The sequence below is a fragment of the Bombus flavifrons genome, chromosome 9 (genome assembly GCF_040668555.2).
Source record: "Bombus flavifrons isolate JBK064 chromosome 9, iyBomFlav1_principal, whole genome shotgun sequence".
NCBI lineage: Eukaryota > Metazoa > Arthropoda > Insecta > Hymenoptera > Apidae > Bombus > Bombus flavifrons.
Genome location: NC_138450.1, coordinates 7,721,794 through 7,741,248, shown reverse-complemented (window position 1 = coordinate 7,741,248; position 19,455 = coordinate 7,721,794). Strand labels below are relative to the sequence as shown.

Here is a 19,455-nt window from a genome sequence, read left to right as displayed (position 1 = left end):
ACATCGGTGGATTTGCGTGTGCGTGACAAAATAACGGAATCCACGGTGTGATTGCGCGCGAGAGCGATTGAGTGCGTGTGGGTGTGTCTCATCTGCGTGAGAACAAATGTATATACGTGTGTTTTGCATAGCTATAAACTTTATTTATAAACGAATACATATATACACGTATATATATGTAGATATGCATATTCCATTATATGTACGTGTGTATGTATGTATATATTATACGTATATCATTACGGCGGGATTCTCTGTGCATGTCTTTTTACACACTGTTTTTTCTATCCTCTTACAAATACCTTTTGCCACGTTCTTACGTCACCGTAACCAGCGATCTTAATCTTACATTCTCACGCGTCTCTCTTGCGCCTGTTTGTTTTAACCTGTATCACCAGTACATAAGTAAATGGAAATATTAGCAACAAAATACGGACATGCACGTGCTGCGTTCTTGTTACGTAAGTGATCGATGGATCGAACACGAGCGTCGCACCGGTTCGGTAGCAAAGCGAGTTACATAACCCGAATCGTTTTCGTTTGTAATCGTGATTTTTCTTGAGACGAATTTCGTCGTGTGACTGACTCAAGAGAAACACGTTACGCTGTCTAAACGATATCCATATAATGTTATCAAAGAATGCAAGGATTTTGTTGCTAACGTGACGGTCCGTTTACCATTTCTTGAAAACTGTTGGCACTCGATCTTGCAGTAACATCATCGCTGTCGTCGTTGTTGTCATAGTCTTCGTCGTCGTCGTCGTTTCACGATTGTATTAATTCGTATCGATGCTCGACAAATGGCAAAGGATGTTGACATAGAATTTCGCTATTCTGGCAAACGTTGAATATCGATTAATCTCCAGGATGCATCTCGCGTGTGTGTGTCAACTAGTACGTCGATAAAAGAAAGTAGCAGCGGAACAAACTCGCACCACTTTTTTCTCCGACTATACTAGCACTCGTCTCGAGAAAGTATCGCATTTACAAGCAAACTTTTTCAACCAGGGCTCTTCCGCTTGCGTTGGTCTTTTAAACGGAACTCTTTCTTTTTTTACTTTTCTTATCCCGTTTTAATATCTGATTTTGTATTTGTTTTTTACTTTTTACTTTTTTACATGTCGTCCTATTTTTTTATACTTTTCTCTCTCTCTCTCTCTCTATCTATCTATCTATCTATCTCTCTTTCTTTCTCTTTTCTCGATGTTGGTTTGTTCTCGTCGGTTGTGTGACGACGTGTTGTGTTTAGCTTTGCGTTTTTGTATTGTTATTCTTGACGATGATGAGATCGTAGGTGTGCGTTTTTTGTTTTTCTTCTTTACGTGATATGAACGTTTTATATTTATATCTTTGGTTACGAGTAGGCATTTCTAGACATGCGTAATATTACTATATACGAGTGTGGTGTTTCGTAATAATATCATCGTAATATTGATTGGAGAACGTAATTAATTGAGAATCCCCTCTTTTCTGCAACCTATTTGACTTGACCGTAGAGTGTGATACTATACGAGAGGCATATACACGTTTATATATTCCTCTCTCTCTCTCTTTATATATATATATACCTTATCATGAGTCTGGTAGAGATTGTCGGTAATCATAATTAGTCGCCTAAGCAATTTAATTGAAACGGGATCTTGTAATTCCAGGAACATCAGGAACTTGCAAAAAAGAGAAGGATATAAGTAAAGAGAGTCAGTCGAAGCTAGAACACTCCAACCTCGGTACGGAGTGTTGTAAGCTTTGTGGCAAGAGCGTAGCGAACATAAAAAAGCACATGAAATCGCATTTCCCCGATAAATATCAGTGCCAAATCTGCATGATATCGTTAACGAGATCCGATAATTTGAAAAGGCATATTAAATTGAAGCACGGAATACGAGAGGGATCATTGATATCGCCGTTCATGCGCTTAGAGCATAAACATTTTTTAGCGAAATCGGAACCGGCTTACCTCACCTAGAATTCCATACGTTACGCTCGCGAAATACGAACGACGGAGAGTGATAAGAAATTAAGAAAAAAAAGAAGAAATAAAAATACGTGCGCACGCGCTGATGCAAATCGTGTGCTCGGCTATATTTATACACAGCGGTCGTATAGAACATCGAAAAGATACGCGCGATAGACGGACATCGGACAGAGAGGAAGCAGAACCCGAGATTGTCGCGTAAAACGGCCGCGTTGCTTGCACATTCCATGACACAGATGGAACGCGTGGTCGCAGTTCCATATGAAATTCGCCCTTCGTCGTCTTTGTCTTGTACTACTGGCAATCATTTGCTTTATTTCTCTAATCAGCGAGCGAAGATCGCGACGCTTCGCTCGATTATTTTTAATCGTGTTCTTCGTTTGATATTTTCCTAAGAGAATCTAATTATTTATTATACGTCTATATTTTAACATTTAAGAGTTTTTATTATTAAGAAAATAATTAACACTTAGCCAACCGTGCGTGCCACAGCGAGCCATACGTTTCCACCGCGCTTGAACAAACCAACCTATGCGTTGTCCCTCACGCATTTTTCCAGGCATCGAAGACTAATATTCACTACTTAAAAGACAAAGAAGTCTAAAAATTATTTAAGTAGTTAATTATATTTTGCGGTAACGATTTTATTTAACAATTTCACATATTGTTTGCACAGAATTTCAAACTAAAAGTATATATTGTAAGTATAAAAACATATAGATAAAATTAAAAACATTAAAAATGATTAAAGATAAATAACGTGACTTGAATATGAATTAAAAATTCATAATGCATTTTAATATTTGCTTGCAGTGTGGCATCGTTCGATTATAACTTTATTTAGTCAATGTAACTTCTTAATTAATTTTAACATCACTAAATTGGTGTATTTTATTATACACTGTACTTTATAAAAGCAGAAAAAGTGGCGCAATTAATTGGGAACAATTGCAGGTAGACAATAACTGATAACAACAAAAACAACAACAAAAAATAAAACACGTTGCTAAAGTCAAAAGGGAGATCTCCCTGTTTGGTCACTCAGCGATGTTTTTCACAGAGGGGAGATCTCCCCATTCGGTTGGCTAAGTGTTAAGCGCATTGAATATCTGGCCGTTTCTAAAAGAAACAGTCGCTAGTATCTCCTTTTCTTTTATTACTAGTGTTCGTAGAATCGCTTAGATCTCACGTTCACGGAGTCAATTCGAGTACAAAGAGTGTAAAGGAACATTGTGCAAATGTCTCTTCAGAGAAAAAAAAAAAGAAAAAAAAATGTCGTGTTCGTAGAATACTACCTCCCGCGCGTGTGTTCTCGCGTACACGCGAGGATTTTAATCTTTTTTCCTCTTTAGAGCAAGCGAGAAAATTCTAAGTCTAACAAAGTGTGTTTACGTTTCGAAACGAAAAGGTTTTCCCTCTCAAAAATTGCCGTTACCGCTACTCTTTCGTATGCACGCGGCGCATGGAACTGACTTTTAACACAGCGGCGCTCACCCCGCGAGCCAACTCGTTCATTTCTGACCAAAACTGAATTTCCATCGGGCCAGAGAGAAACCTCGAGATATTGCCTTTGATTAGATTTGCATAAGAGCGATACTTTGGCCGGCAAAACGTTGTGCAGCCCCGGCTTTTATCACAGGCGCGGGGATGATTTCCAAACCGCGAGGAAATTCTCCTCGAAATTGCTCGTAAAACGCCCCTGTTAACGAAACATCGACGCGTCTAGGGTATTTCATCCAGTTCCATGCCCGGTGTGCACTGTTATAATACTTACGCGTAACTTTGTATCTCGTAATGGCAGCCTTGTTCCGCAGGTGGAGAGAGGAAGATCAGTATTAAGTAACTATTTATACACTTATTTATAAATCCTATATTATATTATATTTATATTTATACATACATCGTAGGTTATGAAAAACGTCGAAGACTGAGTATACGAAAAAAGGAAAAAGTAAAAAAGAGGAAAAATAATGAAAGAAACGTTAAATCTCATGGGCCGGTGTGGCTCGATAAAATAGTCATTATGAACTAGTCTCTGAGGCCCGAAGGCTATTGCAAAAAAAAAAGCAGACTTTTCCATAGAGGTTTTTTTCTGGTGCCTTTCCATTTAAAGTACAATATTTGTCTAATCAATGATTGATAACAGATATATATTATATATATAATATTATATTATATACATTATATATATTATATTATATATAATATTATGTATATTATATATATATATATATTATAATAAACACAGCTATGATATCACATGCGTAATATGTAACGTGTGCGACCAGTCTCTTCTATCGACAGTGCATGACATCTAATAATCGAACATCGATCTTTCTCTGTGCTCGCGTGCTCACCTGCACGAATACATACAGAGAGACCTACCTACGCGGAATACCTAAGAACAGTATACATACATACACACAGAGATACGTGCAGACTACAGAGACACGCCGTATGTCGGCTACCTATGTAACCCTTTCCTAGTAGAGTGAATCTGATCAAAGCGAAAAGAAAAGAGCTCGAGGGTAAACGGAGTGAGGCAGTCTCTCCGGATCGAATCACGTCGATGGCCGTTTTTCACACACGACTTTTCTCTATTTGCAGATACGACACTTTTAACCCCTCAGGGCATTGAGTGCGCGCCGATTACATACATTCAGAGAGTTAATCTGTCGGAGTTTTTCGAAAAGCTGCCGTATACGTACACTAGCAAATGCAAACTATGCGGTCGGGTCGTGTCGAATCTAAAGAATCATTATTTGACGCACAATCCAGGAAATTACGTGTGCCCGCTCTGTGGCTGTCGTAGGACTCGACTGGATAACTTGAAGGGTCACATTAAACAGAAACACCCTGAGATACAGATACTGCAGAAGTCCAGCGGCACCGTGCAGACATGAACAGAGTCTTGTCTCTAGCAATTCTCTCCGTGATATCTTCCCCTTTTGCACGGTATGCCGAGCGTTCGAGCATTTACGAGCACCACGGTGCATTCATTGAAATCGCAAGCACAGCTATCAATTGTTTTCAATTGTGAATTTTCTTTATATACCACGTGATATATTTATTACAGTAGAACGTTGATTATCCGGATATTAATTTTTCAACGATCAAAATGTCAATATAATTCGTTACCGATGATCATTTATATTTCTGTACAGCAATGCAAATTAAATACAATTCTTATCAAAACCTACGTTAAGCTCAATGTGTAATTTCCACTTCTCTTTATCTGAGAGTTTTATCCAGATAATCGATAACCGATATATCATTAGATAATTATAAATAGCATTCTACTGTATTATAGAACTTGTACTTATTTTATACTACTTTTTAGGTTTAATTTCTCGCTCCCTATTTTGGGATTATTAGAGACTCGAGAGGGTGTTGTAACGTTATCCATATTTTACATAGTATCGCAGAAAAATGTATTTAATCTTTCAGTAATTTCAGCGAGCACCGTAACGATACTTAAATCCTCGAACGTTCGCTCTATCCACCTAGAACCCTTTTTCACGAGTGGTGGTAGCACGGTCGAAGGTCGTTTCGTCTTATCCGCTTCCTTCGTGTCTCGTCAGTCAACGTCAAGAACCGTTTCGTCGGCCCGTTCGTTCGTTCGATAGGCTCTTAACCCCAAGAACAGCATTGTGTGCGCCGTTTCAGCGATGAATAGGTGCGCGGGAAGCGTTCCCGTTCTTGAAAACGGTGATACGCTAGTCACGCAAGGTGGTCGAAAGTATACGAGACTTTAACGACGCGAACGAGATGAAAGACGCGGCGTATCGGCTCGTAATTCTCTGCTTACAAACCGAATGGATCGTGGTGCGAAATTCGTAGAAACCACCCCATCCCGTATCGGTTGTCCAACAGTGTGCAATCGTTCGTATCGACGTTAGTATCGCGATGGATAAGCGGATTTCGCGATTGACGAATAGTTAGTCGACGTACGTGTTGTATACTCGTCGATCAAATCGATTCAAGATCAACGCCTATAGTTTCTGTCTGTAACCGAACACTAAAAACGAAACTATAAAAGGAAAAGTCGTTTCCAAAAGAAAAGAAAAAGGAAAGAAAGAAGAAAAACGGTAATAGATTCGTTATACATAATTGTAAATTAAGAGGTCCAAAGGGTGTATCGTTTTACGATTAATTATTGATCGTTTGCCAGATATCTTAAGATTAATTCTATGAATTAGCCCGCTGCACTAAGTGGAGATCTTAGCGGAATGGATGGTTTGTAACTAAGAATTAAAAATGAAAATAGCATATATAATAAATTTGAAACAGTGAAGAATGAAGGTGCTGGTACATCGTCTCGTAGTAAATAATTAATCATCTTCTAGACACGTTCAGATTAATCCCATGAATTTCTTCGTTGCATTGCAGAGAGACTTTAGAGGGAGAGAGTGTGTTGTCATAGGACGAGACACGTTATGTCACATCTCTGATACAAGGAACAGTTTCTCGTGTCAGAACTCTGTCGACCTTAACGCATGGTTGGCGTAGAGAATCAGTGGGTTTCCTTGTACATTAGTAGAGAAACCCTTGGTAGAAGCGAAGTGGAAATTAGTATTACGCGACATTTCTCTATTGGTTTCGATGGTAGCTCGTTTCTTGGTCAAAGGACGTTTCACGGTTAGCGATAAAAAGCGTTTCGTCGTTTTGCGTCCAGTCGTGACGACGACATAGTCCACTGGTTCGATCCTCCTTGCATTTAATTACATCATGCTCCCTTCATTAGCGTAATTATTCTTTTTGCGCACGTCTTCTTGCACCGTTCTTTTGACGATCGATCGATCTCCTTCGCCAACTTCCGTCCAAGCTCCGTTTTATTTTTCCAAACTCGACGCTGCTGTCGTCTGGCTGGTTTGTTAGCTATGCAGGTAGAGTTGCTGTAAATTAGCAGCTTAAATAACTTCTTTGTTCACGCCACTTTGCAAAAAATATCCTTATAAATACTGGCGTTTGTTAGGTGGTTGTTCCGGACTTGTCTTAATTTCGTTAACCGGTACTGTTTGTTCTCTCGCGAGTAATCTTGCTGTTAAGGAAACTTCGATCACTTAACATGCAGCCAACTTTAAGTTTGTGTATTGGAAAAATAGTAAATACGGAAGTTTTCGTGTTTATTTACAGTAAAATACTATTAGCATATCATTATGTTTTAATGTAACGTTTATGTAATAACTAATTGGGTCAGAATGTAAATTTTGTATCACTTTGTAATACTTTCATATGATTACAAACGTTTGATAGTATGAAAATGAAATATACATAGAAGCTGATAAGAAAACAACGCTTCATCGGAAAATAAGACTGTGTATTGCCAATACTTTTCACAGATAATTGGAAAGTATCGATTTATTTCCATATTTCTAGGGAATACAAAGATGATAAAATATTTCATTTGTGGAAAATATTTCAATCTACCGCCCATCGAAATAGACATTGCTAGAGGAGTTAAAAGAGACTGACACGCTATTTTTCAAGAACTTCTAGTATTTAAAACATATTTTTCACACTATAGTTGTACATAAAATTCTTAAAATCATTTCTATGTCCGTCTTTACTCGCCTGTTTCATGCTATTTTATTGCTACATATTATCATTCGCCTGATACGGATCAGTCTATAACAATTACTAGCTTCTGCATTTTTATCCTAGAATTAAATTCTTCTCTCACAGTCAAACATCAATCCGATTGTAAAGGATTAAACGTTTCTAAGATACGCAACGTTAACAAGAGCCATTTGAAAAGAACGTGTAAGGTTCGATTCAATCTTAACCGACTTGCACTATCCATGTAAAATAATTTCAAATACACATTACTAAAATATTTTCAGACCAAAATGCGCTTCTAAAATAAACCTGGATGTCCCGATACTGCACTTAGGATTCCATGAAACTTCTATTAGTCACCTGTCAGCACGATATTCTTCGTGAACAGCGATCGACTCCTCCAGGGTTCTATTAAAATTCTCCGTTCCAAATTTAACCAATGGGCGAATTTGATTTCGCGACACTTCCAAACAGGATGCCCGATTCTCTAAGTCTCTAGGAACATTATCGAGCTAACTAACGGAATCCTCTTACATACAGGAGCCTTTGTGTCAAGCGTGCTCGATCGTTTCTAGTACGCGAACAATCTCAACACTGGCTCCACTTGTTCGCTAATTGAGCCGCTATTCGTCAAATGTTTCTCGCCGTCTATTTTCCTTTCGTTTCTTTCCGTCTCTTTTTATTCTCCACGATACAGTTATTTCCACCTGGAAAATCAGTCGCTCGATCTCGCAGCGTCCGATATTCGTGCAGACCATTCATCGATCTCGAACAAAGCGGCTTCAAAACGGTGTATTATACTTGTGGACGGTTCCGCGATGCTCTATCACCTGTTTAATATCTTCGAGAGGTGCGAGGAGGAGTTTCAGAGGCAGGTAAAGAAAGGATCGGTAAGAGAAAAGGGTGATGGAGTACAACTAAGAAACTGAGAGCAAGAGAAGATCCTTTTCGCGATAAGCTCCTTAATGGCATATCTTCTCGCCCTTATTACAGGGCCGTACTTCATGGATGAACAACCAGGGTAGGAATCGACGGGCTGCTCGATAAGAGGATCACCGGTTAGGGACACGTAGCTATTGCAAAGAGTTTCGTTTTCCTGTGCACGCAAGAGGCTTTTGCTGCCTTTCTTTCTTTCGCATTCGCCTTCGCTTTAAACTTCGCTAGTTTAGTCAATGGAGGAGAAGAGTCTGCAGACTAGGTGCTCGAAACTGATCACGCGGCGCCGAGACAAGTCGTCACCAAGTTGTAGAAACTGGATTCTTTCCCGTTGCTTCGCGATCTGTCGAAAATACCACGAGACAGAGACAGGAGAATTATATCTGCTCCGTTGAACTTCCTTCGAGTTTAGCTTCTCGTTAAAGATAGTACTTTATTGCAAAGCGTTTCTTCAGTTTCTTAGTATCTTTTTAATGAAATATTTACATTGGTTTTTCAATAGGAATTTGGAACGTACATTTATTCGTGTTTCAGAAGATTCGTAAATTTTTTAAGAAGATATAACCGGGATTGATAGTTCTATAGTCTTTAGGCTTGCAGTGCCTTTGTAATGAAATATTTACATCATCTATTCCGTACGAATTTGGAACATTTATTCATGTTTTAGAAGATTCGTAAATTTTTTAAGAAGATATAGCCAGAATTAATGGTCGTATAATTCTTCGAATGGATTTTGAAGAGAAAGTTTTCACGTCACTTTTGTTACTTTCAATGAATTTTTACTTTTTCCGTACCTTTCACCGACTGAAAGAAATAAAAATAGGTGCGCCAATAGGTCAAGTAGACTTTAACACGACATGGAAAATATTTCAAGGAACAATGGCTTCGAGTAAATTACCTTATTTATTGTAACATTTTCCAAACAATCACAATTCCCTGAATATTGAAAATTCAGATACAGAACTTCGTATAGATATCTTCGAGACTACATTGTTTCAGAAAATAAGAAAAAGAATTCGACTTATTTAATTCGGCTACAATAGGATACTCCCTTAAGTTCTTCATGTTCGCTCGAGACGTGAACAATATGATCTCTGTGCACACGAATATGTTTGTTTTTGAAGCATTAACAATGCTTGGAACATACGCACGTCGCTCGACTTCCGGTCGCGACTCCTGGAGAACCTCTCGCCAGCATTATTTCGCGAAGTTTCCGCATGTATATGGTGCGAATTTTTCTGCCATTCCCTTCTGATTTTCCCTGAAATCTACCGTACCGTGAATATATCTCTTTAGAATTAACTTGTGAAAGTTAAAATTGATCTATAGTAATAGATCGTTGGAAAAGATAGCGTGGTTTAATTGAAACGGACAAATAGATGCAGTTGGAGTTGTTTCATTTCGGTTTCAAATCGTTCATCTATTCCTGTCAGTGATTTCACTAGATTTAATGCAATATTTAATGATCGCTAATCTCTTTGGAATACCACGTCATATTGGGATCGCGAATTATTCAAATAGCGGGCATTACTCGTACCCTCGTAGTATTTGGCGTATACGTTTGTTCAAACGAAATGTTTGCGTGCTAAAACGTGCGGATAATGTGAGATTCGGATTTAAACGCGCGTTTCAAATGTTCAGAGTAACGTTTGTCTTCTTTAGCTCTATCATTATTACTGCGTGCTCGGCTGAAGCGTGAGATTATTGTATTGCACCGGGTGTTTCGAAAATCTGACGATATAAGTCCGAAAAATGAGATTCTTTATGGAACATTGAACCTCGTAATAATATTTAATTTTAACGAAGTAAAATAACTGCAATATATTGTAGTAATTAAGATACTTTTATAAGTATATTTTATAGACGATTTTGCAAGAATACGATGTATTAATTGAAGAAAAGTGTTTTATTTAATCCTTTGTATTGTGAGACCATATTTGATGTGATAACACGACGTGATGATTCATGGAAGTTAAAAATTGCTTTGGAAATATACATATGTCTGTGTACATATGGAAATCTTATGTTTTATACTCGTCGGTAATGAGATAATTTCAACGTCTCTTGTTGAATATGATTGTACAGTTCGAAATTTTCTTTCGAAAAGTTGGCTTCATTCTACAATTTCATCGCTGAAATTTCCAAGCTTTCGGAATTTGTGAATACTCAACTTTTTAACTTATATATTTTATTTGTTAAAAAATTGATTTATATGCTGTAGTGTACCTTTTTGAAACATGTTACAGAAAGCCATTTTAGATTAACATATATTAAAATTATATGCATATTATATTTCTCGTATTATGCATATTTTATTAGTAGGAATAAAAAAGTAAATTTTAAATGACCATAAACAACTTTTTCATATTTGAGATCAGATATAAAATCGGACAATATTCGAATTGATTAAGACAAGATAGAAAAATAATTATAGAACGAGAGGTTAGAAAAAAGTATAAAAAAATCCTATAGGATGAATTGTGAAAATTAAGGTTGAGCCGCGTGATCCTCTTAATCCTCTTTGATGGATACTGTTATATCCTAAAGCGAACTTTCAACCGTAGAAAATATTTCATCTCGTCTTTCCTTTTTTACGCGTATACCAATTTTTTTACACGCGATGGTAGCGATCCGTTGCAGAATGCATTTATCTTACGTCCGAATGGTTATTGCATTCAAACATCTATCCTTCGCTTTAGATGTCCCCTTTGTTTGTATTCATCCGATGTCTCGAACGTGTCATTATTTTCGTTTTGGTAGGTTGGTACGATCAATCAACGTTAGTTATTGGTTCTATCCAGCAGCGGCGCGATATTCCTCTGATTTTGACCTAGACAAGCCGATAGGTTATGCGAGACTAAATCCAAATATATAGGAACACTCCGCTTCGTTGAGGGAATTTACGAATCTCCGGCATGAGACGGTGAAATTATTATTAACCCATTTCCATCCATTTCGAGTTTCGTGCTAGGTGAAACAAGGCGAAGCACCGGACCTTTTGAGGCCATTAAAAATGAATCAATTTGCCAAGGTAGCTTTTAACCGATATCTGTCTCACGGAACAGGGAGATGGTGCAAGTTAAATCAACGTAGATATAAATTTTATCGACGGTTAGAAGACAATAGATTTTTTTCCACGAGTATCAAATTGGTCTAACGTGTTCATCGTGTTGAAATTATCCAACAATCGTTGAAGATAAATCGCCGTTTCTCATAACTGTGAATTTTCTCGTTCCTAGTTTTCCCTCGTCGGGCTAATAATCTCTTCTCCATTGCAGCGAATCTTTTCACGCGAGTATCACCTGGCAGAGGGAACGACGATGGGGTAAAACGTAGTTGGAGGGGTTTGGTCGTCGGTATCGTTGGGAGAATCGTCGCCGGGAGAGAAAACTGGCGTCCCAAAACAGTTTCTATGACAGTTGTACGGTTGTTTCGTTGAAACCGCACACATGTATCATAGTGACTGGGCTGCTGTACATACATACGTAAACGGGGTTACATAGCCTCGAATGCAGTGGCATAGCGGAGAGAAATACGAGAGAGGGAGAGAGTTTGAGAGATATAATGCTACTCACCGACCTTCTTTATCCTAGTTCCTACCATCCTTATACGTAAAGAGCTTCGTGTTCCCTCCACGTAACTCTCTCTTTCTCTCTCTCTCTCTATTTTCTCTCTATCTGCTTCTCTTATTATACTCTAATTCTGCAGAGCGCAGTTGGCGAGAAATATAACGCCGTTATCGATGTCGGCATATGCAAATGTCGAGCCTTGCGTTGTAAAAGATCGTCTTGCGTTGGTTAGAGCATACCGAAAAGGGATCCATCCATCCCGCCTTTCACGTTTTTTTTTCTCTCCCTATGCACGCTAATCAACGTCCAGTCTCTTTCTTCCTCTCTCTCTGTTACAGTGTTGGCCAGTGGTGTCTCACTGGAGAAGAGAGAGAGGGTTGCGCCCCAACAAGGTCAGAGTTCCAGCTGCCCTGTTGGATGCCTCCGCCCTTGCGATCCTCTCACGAGCCGAGGAATCCTCGTGCAGAGAGGGTGACGACGGGCGGCGGTGTGCTGGCAGTGGTGGTGTTGGTACTGACCGTGTGTGCCGTTAGCCGTCGTATGTTTGTCCGGATAACCAGGAACGGTTGTCGTTCCCAACTGCGTGCAGCTGCCTGCCATTGTGGCACAAATCGGCCAGTAACCGATGGCACAGCGTAAGATCGCCACATCGACGTCGAATATTGTCGCTCTATTGGAATATTGTCCCTCCCTTCCACTTACAACTGCGTTCTGTTACATCGTATTCTGTTCTACGTACATACATATGTATACACAAACTGGTAACCCGAGGACAACCAATCCAGCTCATTTAGTATCATCTTTTCATCCACGGCTATTCTGGCTTCATTCATCATAGTTACGCGCTCGTAAGTTTTTCCAGGTTTCTGGTACATTTCGTCAATCGAAATACGGAAGTCGTTTGATTCGACACAAGTCAGCAGCTGGATAGGTCGCGCAAACTTTCGAGAACTTCCTCCGAAGAACTTTCTCGCAGGAAATTCGAAGGCGACGATGGTCCTCGATAGCGTCAGGGTTCTGATTTCTCAGGCTCTCCTCTGCCTTGGTTTCTAACGAACGTGGCGATCTTTCTATTTTCGTCGTACCACTTCCACCGCCGTGACGCGTGTACGTAGAGGTATAAACGTACGAATAGATTCGAAAACATCGCAGGGAAGCAGTTGGATCGGAGCAGATTCCGCGAGGCGTATAATTATAAACGCTCGAGTATCGACACGATCGACGACAGGTCCGCTCGGGTTATCACCAAATGATGAACGTTTTCTACTTCGTTCGATTTCATTTTAGCCAATATCGTTGGCTCTGGAACGCACGATAGAACATAAATTCGTATGCATGCTCTCAAAGTACGTGCATGATCGAATCGACGAGGCAGAGGTAGAGATACTCTGCTCTCTTCTCTGTGGCTGGCTTGCTAGATCGAGTTCTCCCCCTGTATTTTCCGTACGTTGTAGCCGGTGGGAAAAGTTCCGCGGAAATAAAGGATGAAACAAAAGGCGGAGTTTGAATGACTTCATCTCCCTGCACGGCGATCTTGCGGGAAACCGCACACCTACGCGCGCCGTTCAATTGAAATAGACCGTTTCGTCCAGTTGTTTTCTCCTCTTTCGCTCTTGCTTGTTTCGCTTGATTAGCTAATATGGCCGACAAAAGTCGCGATAGTGACTTCCAGAGAGGTTCGTAGCCGGAAATTTGCAACGCCCTGTGACTGGTCACTCGCCCTGAGTGTGCCAGTTTCCCGTTTGTAGCGCGTTAGCCAGAGCTTCGCGATTCTTTTCGAAGTTCGTCTCTGGTCGATCGATCTTCGCCTCCCATCGCACGTGTACTAGATATACCAGGACTCTAAGCTCGAAAAGGGATTTTGCTACTTTAGCTCCGAATCCTCCATGCGATTAAACCCTCGTACCATTGCCTCGATCGATCTTTCATTCTTCAGAACGCGTTTCCATCCTACGTACTTTTATCATACTGCATTCTGATACGAGACAGAGTAAATCGATGACCGAAATTCGCTGGCTCTGGTAATTTCTCAGTTCAACTTACGTAAGTACGTCCAGAGTATATCGAATCGGATTCGACGTACATGCGGAATACACAGACGAATGAACGAACTCGGAAATTTTGAACATTCGTTTAGGAATATTATATTACTGGTAATGAGTCCGGTGTAACGTACGAGCAACGTAGACGTAGTTGACGTAGAGCAGAGTCATTTGTAAGAACAATTTCATGCACGTCTTTGATCGTTTTCCAGATCAATAAATCTAATACAATCACTTCCTTTCTCTATTTCATTCTGAAAATAGAGGACGATAGGCGAGAAGTACCGATTGGTCATGCGTTCATAGAATGATTATGGGATCGAGTTGCAGACATTGAGAATTCGAACGATGACCGCATACTCAAAGTTTAAACTTGAATTTTGCACGAATAAGCTACATATAATGATACTATTCGTCAATCTCGTCAATAAACGACTTTTCCTATTAACGATAATTTGAAAAATTAAATTCGACGGACTGCGTCGTACTCGACTAAATTGTAAATCGATCAATCGCGAATCACGCGTGCTCATTGTCACTTACAAACATAAATTTTCTGTTTGCTGATGGAAGTAGCGAAAGAACCGAACGCGCCATACGCCCGTCTACGTCTGCACCAGCGTAGATCGCTTTATCACGCATATTTAAAAAAAATGAAAACCGCTATGGAGAATGAACACACGCCCGATGTACCTAGCAATTAGAATTCTTATCCTAGCATTACACGGTAGGTGTAAATTAAGCGACAAGGATTCGTAGGAAATAAAATGAAAGCAAAATATATACGTATATTTAAATATATATATATATATTTACGAGAATATATATATACTGTAATATTTTTGTACTGAACAGATTTGTGAAATAAATAACGATGATTCAAAGCCAATTCCAAACCGTGGACCACGGGTGTTGTACTTTATCGTACGGCGAGGTATTATCGCTCGATACCGTTGCAAAAACACCTCGAGTCAGTCAGCTGCTATTTTTGGGAAGGGCTGGAGGGAAAAGAGGAGGACGGAGATGGGTGGGGGAGGAAAAAAAAAGAATGTAATAAAAGACTGATAAAAGGAGACATGCAAAAGAGGGGGATGTGTGCTTCGTGGTCGGTGCGCTCCGACGCGCTGTGCTGATACACGCGAGAGTTGTTCTTTCGGCGGATGATTTTTACGGAAAAAAAAGCGACCAGTCTCTCTTCCCTTCTATTTTTTTTTTTTCATATATCTCTTTTTCGTTGTTATTTTATTTGTTCTCTTTGGAAAAAAGAGGAGATTCTCGTTTCGATCGGAGGACAGAGGAATATGTATCATCTCTCCTCGAACAGCTGCTTCTCTCGTGTTTTCGTTTTTTCAGTGTCTATTAATCTCCTTCTATCTTGCTCATTACACGTACATCTCTCTCTCTCTCTCTCTCTCTCTCTCTCTATTTCTCTCTCTTTCTCTCTTACTGTCTACCTCTTGTTTGGGAACACGATCTGTTGTACATCATGCCTTTGTTGTTCAGCAGAGAGAGGATCACACGCAATGTAACCGTGTAACAAGCAACTCACGCTAACGCATATTACCAGCAAAGAGTCTAACAAAGTCTAACCGAGGATATCCTGCACTAACACAAAATATATACAGCATTATTTTTTATACACGTTGTCGGCCCCATGGAAGCAGATTACTCGGTTCTGGTAACAGGTCGTACAGGAAAAAGATGATTTTTCTTTGAGGAGTGGTATATACTTTGAAAATGCGGAGAGATCTCGATAAGAATAGTTTCTATGCGTTCACTGTCCAGTGATTTGTATGGATACTGATACTGATTAACTTGAGCACATAAAATAATTTTTCGTACAGTTGTATCTTGCGACATTTTAGAATAATCAATAATTTTTATCATAGTGTAATAGTCAATATTGAGGCCACGTATAACGATTTACGATGGCCATGACCTACATACGATCCTTGATGGAACAACTATATCAGAGAGATTATTGAACGAAATGTTATTTTAACATGTACTTGAAATAACGACTACCAAATTTAATACGTCACTTGGATCGTTAAAAACAAGTGAGATGTTTAAGGTGTTCGAGTAAGTGTCGAGGGGACCCATTATGTGAAATCCTATTTTTTATAGAATAGTAATTTTAAAATTCAGTAGTTAATTCCATACTCGATGTAAATATGTGTTCTTGGTATACTCCTGAATGTGTAAAAGATATTGATCGGATTTGTAGCCTATTTTTAAAAGGCTTGTATTTTTAGACCTAAACAGTTTCCCTTTCCAACTACGTTGCATTGAAGTACATCTCTTCGAGTAAGTGCCATAAAAATGAGACTTGACGTGTTTTTCCTGCGTGCATATTGATCTGTGGCGTGTTAAAAAGATGAGAGAAGTTTGTAGATAAGTGGAATTGGAACAATTTCCATTAGTTATGCTAACAAGTAATTCTCAAACACGTCATATAGGTGTTTTCAAGGGAGTGTCACATGCATATCATAAAAGTACGTGACGAAACTCCTCATTTCTCAATGAAATTACTCGAGTTCGAGATGTAGCAGCGAATACATTAACTGGATAGGTTGAGTTATGTGGATGTCGTAATTCAAAGAACACGTAATTCTGTATTTTCGATGAATCATTTGTATTAAGAATACCTGTATATATCAGCAATAATATACATATAATCGTAAGAAATATTCGATAAAAAAAATTCAATAAAGTATCACGAAAGGACGGAAGAAGAAGTATTATGAAAAACAGTATTACAGTAACATGCATAAAACTGGACGATGAACCAGAGAGATTTGCTCTCGAATTACTTTATACGATGAGAATATGAGATAAAACATTAAAATTCCTGCAAGCATAGCTCTCATATATTAACATTCTTTGAACGGGCCATAATTTAATTAATCAAATCATTTATTTTTCATTCTGATAAAAAATTCTGTTTGACTAGACATATTCATATTTACATTTGAAACGAAAGATACCCGTTTCTGATTACTGGTTAATAACAAATTCAATGAGTCACGATAAATATATCTCTTAAAAATCGAAGAATCTATATAAATTTGTGCTACTTTCCCATACAACGTGTGTGAAAGTCGCTCATGTTCTAGAGGTATCGGGGCTTAAAATCACTCGAAGCAGTGACGCAAAACTGTTCGACTATCTACGGCTTTGAAAGATCTCATTCCACATTTTCGATTTACTTTTTCCCCCAAAGAATTAGCCGTTTTTCCTGCGCAAGCCACCTGTTATCACGTAAAGAGGCCACGGTTACCTATATATATATATTTATATATATATGTACATAAATGTGTAAAGGAACAAGGTTGTACAAAGTTCTCTTACAACGAGCGGGACGACGTCGACGATTCGACGCTTAAACCGTATTCCGCTACGCGCTCGGTACCGTTACCTCTTTGAGCATCTCGCGAAATGAAAACGTGCTCTCGGCGTGCTCGTCGGAAATCAGATTTTATTGAAAATCGAACCAGCTGCAGAACGTCAAAAGTTTTAACGTCTTTGAAACGCGTTTTCTCCGCCCCTCTTTCACCTAGCGTCACTCTCCGTCCTTCGTCCCCCAATCCAGCTCCCTTTTTCTTCCTCTTTTTTCCTCCCCTTTTTCCTCCCCCTTTTTTCCTCCCCTTTTTCTCCCTTCTCGTCGACGCCCTTACCACCAACGTTACCGTTAGTCGAGCTGATCGATCGAGAAGTTCAACGAAATGACCTTTTACCTTTTCTCCATAAACGCCCGTTATCTAGCCTATCACGCAAATATTATTTAAATTGTACGTTAATCGGGAACAATGAAAGAGAGAGAGAGAGAGGGGGGAGAGAGAGAAAGAAAGAAAGGTAGCGTGAATGCAGTAGATCGATACGTCGACTCGCCGTGGAATCGTTTTATCAGCGACAGATATTCGCATATATACACATATATACACGCGCATATGTATACGGGGTGTTCTAAATCATGATGGAATCGACAGATGGGCGATTCTACGTGCGAAAATAAGTCGAAAATATAGAATGACGTTTCTTCGTTTCCGTACGCATCGTTTCCGATCAAATGGAATTTGAAAATTTCGTTGGTATGTGCGAACTTGCCCAATTACCGAGTTTATAATCAACAGAAGGTTATTTTACTCGCGAAGATAAGACACAAATGTAGAACAAAATTTCTCCGTTTGAAGCCTTGTTTTCACGAAAGTTGCGTTTCCACGTGTTTAGTTGACTGTTGCGATATTTTCATTTTGTCGGAAACGAAACATTCTACGAAGAAATTTCATTCCACATTTCCGACTTATTTTCACACGTAGAATCGCCTCCTTGTCGATCGTACCATAATTACCGGAACGCCCTGTGAATACATAGCACGTGGATCGCATACATTTATATAGGTGCTCGCATCGATCTCCGTGACATGTGAGTCGTGTTACGAGACCTTGCGCACACTGACACCCTCTCGAGCATCGGGTATTATTGAAATCGAGTCTCTCTATGTTCATTGAATCCCGAATCGCGGAATCTTGATACCTCGAAGTGCTGAGAATAAAAAGATTACCCTTTTCCCGTTATCGACAACGGTGCACGCACCTTGAAACATGTGTGACCCCGAAAGCGTTTAACTCTTTGAGAAAATATTGATCGGTCCATCCAGATGAGATATCCCCCTTTTTCTCTCTCTTTTTCTCTCCCTCTCTCTTTATCTATCTGTCTCTCTCTCTCTCTCTCTTTCTCCGTATTCCCCGTGGGACTGCATTTTTCACAGATCGTAGAACACCTCAAACGAAGCCTCGCCGGCAGTTAGCGATGGGAACGAGCTCGGTATATGCGATTGCGACGCGTAGATCAATTTAGTGGCTGATCGCTAGTTTAACAGGATCGGGCAATATTTTCGAAATAAATGACACCGTGCAGTGTTCACGATCAATGGGCTGGTAATATGTTCGAACCTTGCTATTGGATAGTTGTTTCATAGTGATTGTCAGAGGTTGAGTTATTGCGGGCAGCTTGGAGAAATGCACTGTGAAATTGGCCATGTTGAAGATGGTGATAGTTTTCGAACGTGAAATTTCATACAAATATTCAGGAATTTGTACTGTTTTTATTTATGGGAAACTTCTGATGCGAAGAGTGATTTTGACAGATACCTGTGAGGAAGAATTTGTGTGTAGATATAGAGAGCAGAGAATATCGGCTAAAAATAATATAGTTTAGTAAAGAAGTTGAAAGTATAGTGGACATATTTCTTCTTACGTACTTCACAATTTTCGCATATGCACGTAGATATACAAGCATATATAATAGATGTTATATATATATATACGTGTTTTCTATCTTATTTTTATTACGTGCAGAAATATAATCCCAT

General features: G+C 39.3%; 1 protein-coding gene across 7 annotated transcripts in view; it reads left to right on the top strand.

Annotated features, from left to right (window-relative positions):
* LOC138183571 (protein tramtrack, beta isoform) overlaps positions 1 to 19,455 on the top strand; it is an 83,088-nt gene that overhangs the window by 23,304 nt on the left and 40,329 nt on the right. The window contains exon 5 of one of the 7 annotated variants that reach the window (XM_069120687.1): positions 4,583 to 14,741. The exons of 4 other annotated variants lie outside the window; for them this stretch is intronic. In XM_069120687.1, the coding sequence (XP_068976788.1) occupies positions 4,583 to 4,878 (296 nt within the window). In that variant the 3' untranslated portion in view covers positions 4,879 to 14,741. 2 more of the 7 variants (XM_069120692.1, XM_069120683.1) reach the window with 2 other exon arrangements.